The 12139-nt window shown below is 43.5% G+C and overlaps 1 protein-coding gene across 2 annotated transcripts; it reads right to left on the bottom strand.

The window, feature by feature from the left end:
* Positions 1–743: 743 nt before the first annotated feature.
* Positions 744–7952, bottom strand: zgc:103759 (U8 snoRNA-decapping enzyme). 2 transcript variants are annotated; one of them, XM_061684269.1, is made up of 5 exons: positions 7904–7952; positions 6554–6685; positions 6330–6370; positions 2757–2991; positions 744–2661 (listed from the first exon to the last, which is right to left on the bottom strand). In XM_061684269.1, the coding sequence occupies exons 2-5, from the start codon at positions 6683–6685 to the stop codon at positions 2416–2418; spliced, it is 654 nt and encodes a 217-aa protein (XP_061540253.1). In that variant the 5' UTR covers positions 7904–7952; the 3' UTR covers positions 744–2415. The 2 variants fall into 2 exon arrangements, with proteins under 2 accessions (XP_061540253.1, XP_061540336.1); XM_061684352.1 differs by having other exon boundaries at positions 6554–7917.
* Between the last annotated feature and the right edge of the window lie 4187 nt (positions 7953–12139).

Raw genomic sequence — 12139 nt, 5'->3', positions numbered from 1 at the left:
TTTATATGTGCCCTGTGATTGGCTGTCAACCAGTTTAGGGTGTACCCCGCCTCTCGCCCGAAGACAGCTGGGATAGGCTGCAGCATTCCCGCGACCCTAGTGAGGATAAGCGGTGTCGAAAATGGATGAATGGATGGATGTATTCCTAAAAGAGCTCTGGGATGTTCGTGCAGCAACTTGCCTGTGGGCTTTTCTGCAGTCAATTTGAAATAAGGTCCTGTTTTTGAATAAAATAAAAAATAAAAAATCCTTCTCAGACTATTCCATTGATGGAGAAAATATTCGACCGACTAATCGATTATTAAAATAACGGTTCGTTGTAGCCCTAGTTTGAATAAACCATGATATTAGCATAATATGGGGGGAAAAAAAGAATAATTGCTTACATAGTTGTGTTTCTGGCATCAGCTGCCTGCTTCCAAAAATGTGTCTATAAGCGGGCTGTTCAGAATTTTCAAGTTTACGTACTAATGCCCCACTCAAGAGTTTCTCCGCCCATGGTTTGTTATATATAGGCTGGGCCAAAAGGTAAGCAGAGTTGCAGTGATAACACAGATTAGCATTAGCTAACAGTGTTATAAGTGCGAGCTTCTGATAACTGGCACATACTCGAATGTTTGGCGAGTTTGTCGCCGTGGGTTTCTTACCCATGTGTCCTCTGCAGCACCACATGTACATATCCGCACACTAATTGAAGAGTCTAATTTCGCAATTTGGTGTTGGAAGTACTCCTCCTACTACTACAAATGTGTTTGTGACTGTTTGAGGACAAGTAGCCGCCTGCCCAGTGAAAGCCATACTCGACTCGGTATTGTGTTGGAGGTAAGCACAATGTCTCATTTTCATGAGAATAAGCTGCCGCTTTCCAAAACAGAGTGATATCAACCAGTGATCTAAGTAGATGTGCTACCATTCTTTATACTTTATATATTTTGCGAGAAGAATGCCAGAGACATTTTATTAAGGCACCTGAAAACGGTTTAAATGGTGAAAAATGTTCTTATTGTGTCATTTTAAAGATACCACAAAGTTAAGTAATGGTATAATTAAAAAACAAAGTGTTTACAATCTCTGATCGATGTTGTACTGCAGACTTTTATTGAGCACAGGAAGAGTACATGATTGTAAATGTTTTGTATTTTTGCTCAAGCCCTCCCCCTACAGATGGACACGAGTGTATGTGCATTTGTTCAGAGGGAAACACGTGGTCAACACCGAAGAAGCCAAGCCAACTCATATGGTATCAAAATAAGGGTGTACCAAATCGTCCCAGTATGAAACGAACTCAACTGTACCACCTTATTATTTTTTTTATGATGGGAAAAAATGCCACTTACAAAAGAGAACAACAAGTAATGAAAATAAATCATCATCTACCATATTCAGATGTTCTTTGGACAGGTGTATACCAGGGGTCATCTTTTTAAAACTAAGGGCTAATTTTCGAGTACTGATCAATGTGAAGGGCTCCCAGTTTGATAAATGTTTCTGTAATAACAAATTTGAAACAAATTATTTGGGTATAAATCATATCCTCATTTTTTATGCACCCTGGTGCTTGTTTTCAGAACCCTAAGGTTTGGACATGAGCGACAATACTGACGTTTGAACTAAGGCATATATTTTTTAAAGACTGTAATTTCCAAATTTACATCAATGCAAGTGTGATTTGTAAAAGAATAGCCACAAAAAAATTAACACATCTCACTGGTAATCTATTTTTGAACAGGCCTACTCATGTGGTCCTTGGGGGCTACTTATTGGTGACCGCTAATGTACACTATATAGACGCACCTCACGATCAACTTATGAATAACGGGGGATTTTTCTAGACTCCTTAATTCACATTTAATTTTATTTCTACACATTACCAAGACATTTTGGACAACTCTACAGGTGCATTTCAATAAATTAGGATATCATAGACAGTTCCTTTATTCCAATAGTGCAATTCAAAAAGTGACGCTATTATATAGATTCATTTAACACAGGAAAATATTTTTTAGGACTTTAGAATATATATGTATATATATTCTTTAACTAAAAATAATTTAGTTTCTTATGTAATATTATAATTAGTGGAGATGACAAATTTGGGGTTTTTGTTCACTGTAAGCTATAATCACCAAAATTATGAAAAAGAATAGAAAATATGTATTTCACTCTTTGGGTAGTGAATGTTTTACTATAGTACAATAATTAATTTAATTTTAATTTTTGAAGTGAAATACTGAAATACATAACATTTTCCAAAATATTCCAATTTTCTGAGATGCACCTGTTTGCTACCTGCTTTGTTGGAACAATTCAGGTAAGGCCCTTTTGTGTGTCAGGATGAGTTTGGTGTTGAGAAACTGTTACTATTGTTGACCCATATTGTGACTGTACCCATGTGTGTGCTTGAGTAACCATTATTCAAGAGTGATCCCTCTTGGCCTCAGTCAGCGCAAGTGCTGCTTGCAGGTCCACTGCACCAAGTGCATGCGTCTTCAATGAGTGCTTGAGGGCTTTGTGCAGGTCCTCGGGGGCAAGCAGGTGGAGGCGCAGCAGAGAGTCGACCAGCTGGGTGCGAGCACTCCCGATGAACGCATGCGACAGGAACGATGAGAGGCCACCCCCGCCTTTTGTAGTGTAGAGGGGGACTCGGACCATCCCCAAGACCTTGACATAAGAGAAAAAGAGGCGATGGGGGACATGGCATTGGGAAAATGGCTGAAATCTGTCATTCTCGAGGGAACAGCACCCATGCACACTACCTCCTGGCCATGATCTTTTGCTGTGGAGGCAGATGCTTGCTCCACCTCCTTAATCTGCTCCTCCTTTAGCTTCTTCACATAGAAGTGAGTGATGAGACGGGGGGACGAGTTGGTTCCAGTGGCATAGCGAGCATCCGCATGATCGTCTTCAGATATAGAAAGAGTCACACCCAACTCCTCCTGTAACTCCCTACAAAGCCCCGCCTCCAAGCGCTCCTGTGATTGATTAACAAACCTAAGGGGGTGAGAAGAGAGGTGGTCAAAGTTTAGAAATAAAATATCAATGCACATCAACAATTTGGGGCCTATTGCTCTTCAGTGACCCCCACATGTTTAAATAAATATGGAAAGCGGATTGTTTACAAAATGGCCAAAGGATGATATCTTCAACTCGCACGCCTGCAGGCAAGTTGGAGGCAGGTGAGATTGGTGTTTTACCCAAGAATCACCGAGAAATAAAGCATTTCTTTTCCATTATTTTTCTGATGGAGACAGTGAAATGCAGTATTTCTCCCACTTGGCTTTGTAAAAATTGCTTAAGAGGGATTTGAGGGTACATTTGAACATATATTTTTTTAAGATGGTCCTGCATTTACAGTCCTGGGTGGACCCGGCTTCCCGCTCAAAAGTCAACTGGGATAGGCTCCACCTCCCTCCCACTCAACCCTATAAAGCCAAGCACTATAGAAAATGGATGGATATTTTCCTCACCAGGCAGAGGATGAGCACCGGGTCGCACAGAGACACTGGACAAAATATATTTTATTGATCATTAGATTCTAAAAAAGGTTTAATTTTGAAAATCAGGTGCATCTGCCTGTGCCTCTGTCAAAACGCTCTTCATGCAATACTGGAAAAACGTAAGCCCACAAACTGGCAAAAATTTGTAAAAACTACAAACGTTGTTTGGAGAGATTCACACAAAAGGGGAGCAGGCCAAATAATGAGACTATCAGACAGTATCGGCAGCCCAACTTAAGGTATGTGTTTATTGTTAGCTGACTCACAAGCACCAAAACCCGCTCTGCGAAATTTGTCACGTCAGGCATTGAGGCATTTGTCTCATAAAATCTGCTTCGGCACATGGAGCTCGAGCAATAGAAACATGACTTGGGAATTTTTTTTGAAGAAAAAAAAAATTACTCCGATATGGGACAGGCTCTTTGAAGAGAGACACGCACAAGCCTCCCACACATTACGACAACAACATATAATTGTAATGGTGAGTTGCATGTATAATTAAAAAAAAATATATAAATGTCTTCACGTGAAACAGGTCCGTGGCACAAAAAAACGGTTGGGGATCGCTGTTAGACATGCTCACTATTCGCTAACCTGAAGTCTGATGACACATGTCCTGGTCTCACATGATAAGATGCTTGATGGAGGCTCTGGATCTTGCAATATTAGTTCAAGATCAACTTTAGAACAGTATATCCTATATCTTTAATTATTGCATTTAATCGCAAATTGCCCACTTATGCAATCTGCAGAAATGCAAACACCAAAGGCATGAAAAAGGTCACAAAAAAAAAACAAAACATTGTAGCAGGGGTCTGGGGGATCCCCTGGGCCCTCGCAGAGATTTTTTTTTATTTTAACATAAATTAAGCAATCTGGAAGATTCTGAAGTGTACAATAAGGCAAAAATCAAAAAAATTTCTTTATGCAGAGAAACATTTATGTACACCGCTAAAGTACATGTTGATGCACAGATTTAAGATTAAAATAAAATTTGCCTCATTTCTTTGCCTTTTTGTTTTGGCCTCCAACTTGAGCCAGGTCAATCTCCACCTGCACCTGAAGCCTGCTTCAAGCTGTGCCACATGAATAGCATCCTCCTCTTTAAGCACTCTCATTCTGGAAAATAATTGACTAAATGTATTGCCTGTTTCACTTCATTTTTCACTATTACCAACTTCAAAGGCTAATCGCAAATGCAACTTCCTGCATATTAAGTACAATATTCTTCTGTTTTTTTTTTGGACATTTCTAAATTTGAAGTTAGTTCCTGCAACCAGGGACCACGACCCGCAGTGAGTGTTGTGTGACTTTCTTTTTTTGTTTGATTGGTGAACTAGACTTAAACGTCACTAGCGCTTAAATTAGATTGACGCAAACAGCGCCCAATGCGGAAGTCGAAGTCCTAGTCTCGCGCACGAAATAATTGATAAATAAGCAATAATTGATAAATAAAAGTAGCGAGCGACATTTAGATCATTGTAACGGAGTAAAAGTACCGTTACCGCTAGCTGTCACCGTTCAAGGAGTACGAAACAGCCGATGATGACAGCGATGGTGAAAAACTAATTGGTTCTATATGATTCACGTAAATGGCCTATTTTGAGTTCAAAAAGGCGAATTTCGCCAAAAGGTGACTGATTTGCATGAATGAATCTGGTAGATGTACATGTGCTACTGAATTCCTCTAAAGTTCATTTTCTTTTCTTAACCCAATTCAAAATCCAAAGGTAATTAAGCTAAAAACTGGGCGTCAGTAGCTCATCTGTAAGGACTTAGGCTTTGAACACAAAGGCAACTAGATGTGAGAGAGATGCCAATCTGCTTCCTGGCTACCGCCGAGGTGCCCTTGAGCAAGGCATTGACCACCCCATCGCCCGACGTCAAGAGGTGCAGCACTGTTTGCACACTGCTTCACTCTGACATCTTTCTTTGAATGCCTGTATGCTGTGATATGGTTTACAAAAATGAATGTGTAATGTGGAAGTTAAATTACACATTGGGTGAATATAATCAATAAAATACATTGAATATTGTAATTGGAATTTTTAAAAATGTAATTAAATTGAGGGCGGCACGGTGGACGACTGGTTAGCGCGTCACCTCACAGTTCTGAGGACCCGGGTTCAATCCCCGCGGGGCCCCGCCTGTGTGGTTTGCATGTTCTCCCCGTGCCTGCGTGGGTTTTCTCCGGGCACTCCGGTTTCTTCCCAAAAAAAACATGCATTAATTGGAGACTTTAAATTGCCCGTAGGTGTGAATGTGAGTGCGAATGGTTGTTTGTTTGTATGTGCCCTGCGATTGGCTGGCAACCAGTTCAGGGTGTACCCCGCCTCCTGCCCGATGACAGCTGGGATAGGCTCCAGCACGCCCGCGACCCTAGTGAGGAGAAGCGGCTCAGAAAATGGATGGATGGATGGATAGTTTTATACAACCTTCACATGCTTTATTGTTCCATGTTGTGACTGCTGGCTGTTTTCCAGCCGTTTTGTGCATCCTGGTTGTTCCCAGTCATGTTGTGACTACGACCTGTTTTTTGATAAAGGTAAGTTAAGTGCAGCTGGACAAAGATAATTGTTTTGCTTTCCTTCTCTGTCTCTCTCCCTTCTGTATAATGGAGGTGATTGTTTTGCTTAGACTTCAGTAAGGGGTGACAACTCGTAAGACTTGTACCTTTTCTTCTCTTTGCAAAGACTTTTTTTTTTTTTTTGTAATAAAGACCCATAAAGACAAGATTGCTTCCTTACTTATTCTGTCGGAAAAATATTTGCCAAAACAGTAATAAAAAAGGGAGTAAGGGATAAAATAAAAGCAGCATTGAGAGCGACTCACCCGCCAGGGAAACCCAGCAGACCGTCAAAGCGCATCTGCATCTGTGGAATGTGACAGGACAGAGGCTGCTAGACAAACACACCGATGCTTCTAAACATGTTAACACATTTAAGACATACACTAGTGAAGAGAATTTGCACAATGTTTAAATAAAAAAAAAAACATCTGCAGAATTTTGCTAATGCATTCAAAATGCCTGTATTTATAAATGTTCTTTCCCTCACCAGTATGATATGTTTGATGGGAGTTCTCCCAAAAAGCTGACTTTTGGTGTCAGAGTAGAGCATCACATGACATGCGTGTCTGCAGCCTGAGCAGGCCAACGCCTCAGCCCTTGAGAGCTGTGCATTCGCCATCTACGAGTACACAAGCAAAACACAGTGTACTGTAAAACAATATGACCCACTTGTCAAAGTAATTGATAAAGAATTTATATCTGCTGCAAATAACGAGGCGGCACGGTGAACGACTGATTAGCATATCTGCCTCACAGTTCTGAGGACCATGGTTCAAATCCCAGCACCGCCTGTGTGGAGTTTGCATGTTCTCCCCGTGCCTGCGTGGGATTCCTCCGGTACGCCGGTTTCCTCCCACATCCCAAAAACATGCATGGTAGGTTGATTGAGGACTCTAAATTGCCCTTAGGTGTGAATGTGTGCACGAATAGCTGTTTGTTTATATGTGCCCTGCGATTGCCTGGCCACCAGTTCAGGGTGTACCCCGCCTCTCGCCCGAAGGTAGCTGGGATAGGTTCCAGCACGCCCGCGACCCTTGTGAGGATAAAGCGGTACAGAAAATGGATGGATGGAAGGATGCAAGTAACATATCATTGCTCATTTATCTAAGCCTGCGATATATAGACAGGTAGAACGGTTAAAATTTCATCCACTCGACAAAAATGACAATTAACCTGTGTATCCACTCGTTGCCATTCTTACAGCAGAATAATTGCTTTTTGTTCAGCGAAACAGGATGAGATCTCACACTGAATAAGTATAGTTGTTAGTAAAATTCAGACAATATAATCATTATTTCAAAAACAAAAAGGAGGCAGGATATAGTTTTACTGGAGTGAACGCTCAACAGTCAAGTCACCCAAAAGTCACTTCGAACTGTTTGCTGGAACAATATTACTTAAAAGTCAAACAACATCTAAATAATATTGTATGACGAGTTAATAGTAGAAAGCATATTTTACAATTCAGAGGAATACATATTAACGTTGGACACAAAAATATTTAAGTAAATCACTAAATGTCACAGAGCACTAGTAGACAGGAAGCTAATCGTGATTATATGCAATCTGTCATTGCCACAATGACAAAAAAAACATACAAAAAAAAAAAGGTTAATGTCACAGCATGTAGAACGAGTTCACATTAAACAGACAGTAACGCCAAATCAACAAGGTTTGACAGTTTTTTGATCGCATTTAAACACAGAAACAGCAAACAACAATTACGCCATGAACACCAAGCAGAACACACTGAACTGGTTGAGTGGGTGACTATGCATAAGCGGCGTAAAGTTTTCAATTTCAACAAGAATATATAAAGCAGGTAGAAAAACCTCACTGTTAGCGCAATACTCAGCGACTTCCTGAATTTTAATTCATGTGGCAGTCTTCAACCCGCGGATTGGTTGTATCAGTCACGTGACAGGAAGCTACTGCTGTCAAGCCAGCCTCCACTCGTAAAGTAGCAGTCAAACCAGCCACCCCTAATTTTGTTCATACTAGGCATTACGGTAATAAATCGCCAACTCGCGGCGAAACCCACCTTCAAAATAAAAGCTTTCCAATAATACTGACGTCAATGCTCTTCGCTTCAGGAATGCAACGTGCATTAAAACATTCAGTTTATTTGATATCTTTGGAAAAATAAATGGTAAATCGACTACACTTATATACCGCTTTATCAACACCATCACAGTGCCCAAAGCGCTTTACAAAGCCTCACATTCACACACACTTTCATAAACCAATGGGCGACTGCTGCCATGCGAGGCAATGCCAGGCCCACTGGGAGCAAATTAGGGTTCAGTGTCTTGCCCAAGGACACTTCGACATGCGGACAGTCGTAGCAAGGATTCGAACCTGTTCGACCTACTGAGCCAAAGCCACCCTAAAGTAATCCCATTGGTATCGCAAGACAAGTCCAGATCTGTGTGACAGACCACCAAGGACTACACGAAAAGAGGTTTGATGAAGATCTGATATTGTATTTCAAAATAAAAGTCTCTGAAAACTGCATATTTTGCTGTCATTACCCGTGACTGAAAAAATCTTTTTTTTTTTTTTTTAATGAGATATCGCAACACCGGTCCAGTTTTGGGGGACACTACACCACTCCAGGTCTCCAACAAAAGAGGTCCTATCCAAATCTGATGTGGCATTTCAAAATAAAAGCCCCTGAAATTGGTATATTTCACTGTCACTACCACTGAATAAAAACATACATTAAAAGTGTTCAATGAGAAATCGCAACACCAGTCCAGTTCTGGGGGACAGTACCCCACCCCAGGTCTCCAACAAAAGAGGTCCCATCCAAATCTGATGTGGCATTTCAAAATAAAAGTCCCCTGAAATTGGTATATTTCACTGTCACTACCACTGAATTAAAACATATTAAAAAAAATCTGAGATATCGCAACACCAGTCCAGTTCTGGGGGAGAATACACCTCCCCAGCTTTCCAACAAAAGTGGTCCCATCCAAATCTGATGTGGCATTTCAAAATAAAAGTCCCCTGAAATTGGTATATTTCACTGTCATTACCGCGTATTTAAAAAATTCATTAAAAAATTTATGAGATATCCCAACACCAGTCCAGTTCTGGGGGACACTACACCACACCAGGTATCCATCAAAAGTGGTCCCACCCAAATCTGATGTCCATCAATCCATCCATTTTCTACCGCTTATCCGAGGTCAGGTCGCGGGGGCAGTAGCTTTAGCAGGGACGCCCAGACTTCCCTCTCCCCAGCCACTTCATCCAGCTCTTCCAGGGGGATCCCGAGGCATTCCCAGGCCAGCCGAGAGACGTAGTCTCCCCACCGTGTCCTGGGTCATCCCCGGGTCTCCTTCCGGTGGGACTTGTCCGGAACACCTCACCAGCGAGGTGTCCTGGAGGCATCCGAATCAGATCCCCCAGACACCTCATCTGGCTCCTCTCAATGCGGAGGAGCATCGGCTCTACTTTGAGCTCCTCCCTGATGACCGAGCTTCTCACCCTATCTCTAAGGGATCTCATCCATCCCCGGGGCCATGCCACCGATGAGCTTCTTCACCACCACGGTGACCTCAAACCCAGAGATAGGAGAGCATGCCTCAAAGAACCCAGACTCTGCTTCGTCATTGGAAGGCGTGTCAGTGAAATTGAGGAGGTCTTCGAAGTATTCTCCCCACCGACTCACAACGTCCTGAGTCGAAGTCACCAGCGCCCCATCCCCACTATACACAGTGTTGATGGTGCACTGCTTCCCCCTCCTGAGACGCCGGATGGTGGACCAGAATTTCCTCGAAGCTATCCGGAAGTCTTTCTCCATGGCCTCACCGAACTCCTCCCATGCCCGACTTTTTGCTTCAGCAACCACCAAAGCTGCATTCCGCTTGGCCAGCCGGTACCCATCAGCTGCCTCAGGAGTCCACATGTTCCACTCGGACTCAATGTCCCCCGCCTCCACCGGAACATGAGCAAAGTTCTGTCGGAGGTGGGAGTTGAAACTCCTTTTGACAGGGGATTCTGCCAGATGTTCCCAGGAGACCCTCACAATACGTTTGGGCCTGCCACGTCGGACCGGCATCTTCCCCCACCATCAGACCCAACTCAACACCAGGTGGTGATCAGTTGACAGCTCCGCCCCTCCAAGACATGCGGCCACAAGTCCGATGACACGACCACAAAGTTGATCATCGAACTGCGACCTAGGGTGTCCTGGTTCCCAATGCACGTGTGGGGACCCTTATACTTGAACATGGTGTTCATTATGAACAGTCCGTGATGAGCACAGAAGTCCAATAACAGAACACCGCTCGGGTTCTGATCAGGGGTGCGGGGGGCGTTCCTCTCAATCACGTCCTTCCAGGTCTCACTGTCATTGCCAAGTGAGCATTGAAGTCCCACAGCAGAATGATGGAGTCCCCAGCGGGACCGCTCTCCAGCATCCCCTCCAAGGACTCCAAAAAGGGTGGGTACTCTGAACTGCTGTTTGGTGCATAGGCACAAACAACAGTCAGGACCGTCCCCCCACCCGAAGGCGGAGGGAGCATACCTTCTCATCCACCAAGGTGAACTCCAACGTGAAGGCGCCGAGCTGGGGGCCAATAAGTATACCCACACCTGCTCGGCGCCTCTCACCGTTGGCAACTCCAGAGTGGAAAAGAGTCCAACCCCTCTCGAGAGGACTGGTACCAGCTCTCAAGCTGTGTGTGGAGGCGAGCCCGACTATATCTAGTCGGAACTTCTCGACCTCGCACACCAGCTTGGGGATCGGATCGCCAAGGTCCCTGCCTTCATACACTGCCCAACTCACACTGCATCCGACCCCTATGGCCCCTCCCACAGGTGGTGAGCCCATGGGAAGGGGAACCCCCGTTACCCTTTCGGGCTCTCCCTGGCCAGGCCCTATGGGTGCAGGCCCGGCCACCAGGCGCTCGCCTTCGAGCCCCACCTCCAGGCCTAGCTCCAGAGGTGACCCGCGTCCGGGCAAGGGAAAACGTCTTCCTGAATTGTTTGTTATCATAGGGGTTTTAGGAGCTGTGCTTTGTCTGGTCCCTCACCTAGGACCTGTTTGCATAAAGCCCCAGACAACTTGGCTCCTGGGATCATTGAGACACACATTGGGTCGGCAGTCAGTCGCAGGGCACATATACTGTAGAGACCATCACTGAGTGCGAACCAAACCCACGCTGGCTGCATTGAAGTCATGCGAATGAACCACGACATCATCTGGAAGGAAAACAGTATATTTTAAATAGTTATAAGAAACACGGTACCTGGTGTGGTGTAGTGTCCCCCAGAACTGGACTGGTGTTGCGATATCTCGTAATTTTTTAAAATTAATGTTTGACAGTGAAATGTACCAATTTCATGAGACTTAAATTTTGAAATGCCACATCAGATTTGGATGGGAAATCTTTTGTTGGAGACCTGGGGTGGTCAAGTGTGCTTCAGAACTTGACTGGTGTTGCGATATCTCGTAATTTTTTCAAATTAATGTTTGACAGTGAAATGTACCAATTTCAGGAGACTTAAATTTTGAAATGCCACATCAGATTTGGATGGGAAATCTTTTGTTGGAGACCTGGGGTGGTCAAGTGTGCTCCAGAACTGGACTGGTGTTGCGATAACTCATTAAAAAAAATGTTAACAGATTTTTTTCAATCAGGGGTAATGACAGCAAAATATGCAGTTTTCACTTTTATTTTGAAATACAATATCAGATCTTCATCAAACCTCTTTTCGTGGTGTCCTTGGTGGTCTGTCACACAGATCTGGATTTGTTTTGCCATACCAATGGGATTATTTTAGGGTGGCTTTGGCTCAGTAGGTAGTACAGGTTCAAATCCTTGCTACGACTGTTCGCATGTCGAAGTGTCCTTGGGCAACACACTGAACCCTAATTTGCTCCCAGTGGGCCTGGCATTGCCTCGCATGGCAGCAGTCGCCCATTGGTTTATGAAAGTGTGTGTGAATGTGAGGCTTTGTGAAGCGCTTTGGGCAATGTGATGGTGTAGATAAAACGCTATATAAGTGCAGTCCATTTACCATTTATTTTTTCCAAAGATATCAAATAAACTGAATGTTTTAA

The sequence above is a fragment of the Phycodurus eques genome, chromosome 1 (genome assembly GCF_024500275.1).
Source record: "Phycodurus eques isolate BA_2022a chromosome 1, UOR_Pequ_1.1, whole genome shotgun sequence".
Classification (NCBI taxonomy): Eukaryota; Metazoa; Chordata; class Actinopteri; order Syngnathiformes; family Syngnathidae; genus Phycodurus; species Phycodurus eques.
This window is presented reverse-complemented; position numbering and strand designations above follow the sequence as displayed.

Coding starts and splice junctions, on each gene's coding strand:
- zgc:103759 (XM_061684269.1), bottom strand. CDS start 6,685: ATGGCGAATGCACAGCTCTCAAGGGCTGAGGCGTTGGCCTGCTCAGGC. Junction 2,992..6,329: donor CTGCTGGGTTTCCCTGGCGG/GTGAGTCGCTCT, acceptor TCACCCCCTTAG/GTTTGTTAATCAATCACAGG. Junction 2,662..2,756: donor CAAAAGATCATGGCCAGGAG/GTAGTGTGCATG, acceptor TCTTATGTCAAG/GTCTTGGGGATGGTCCGAGT.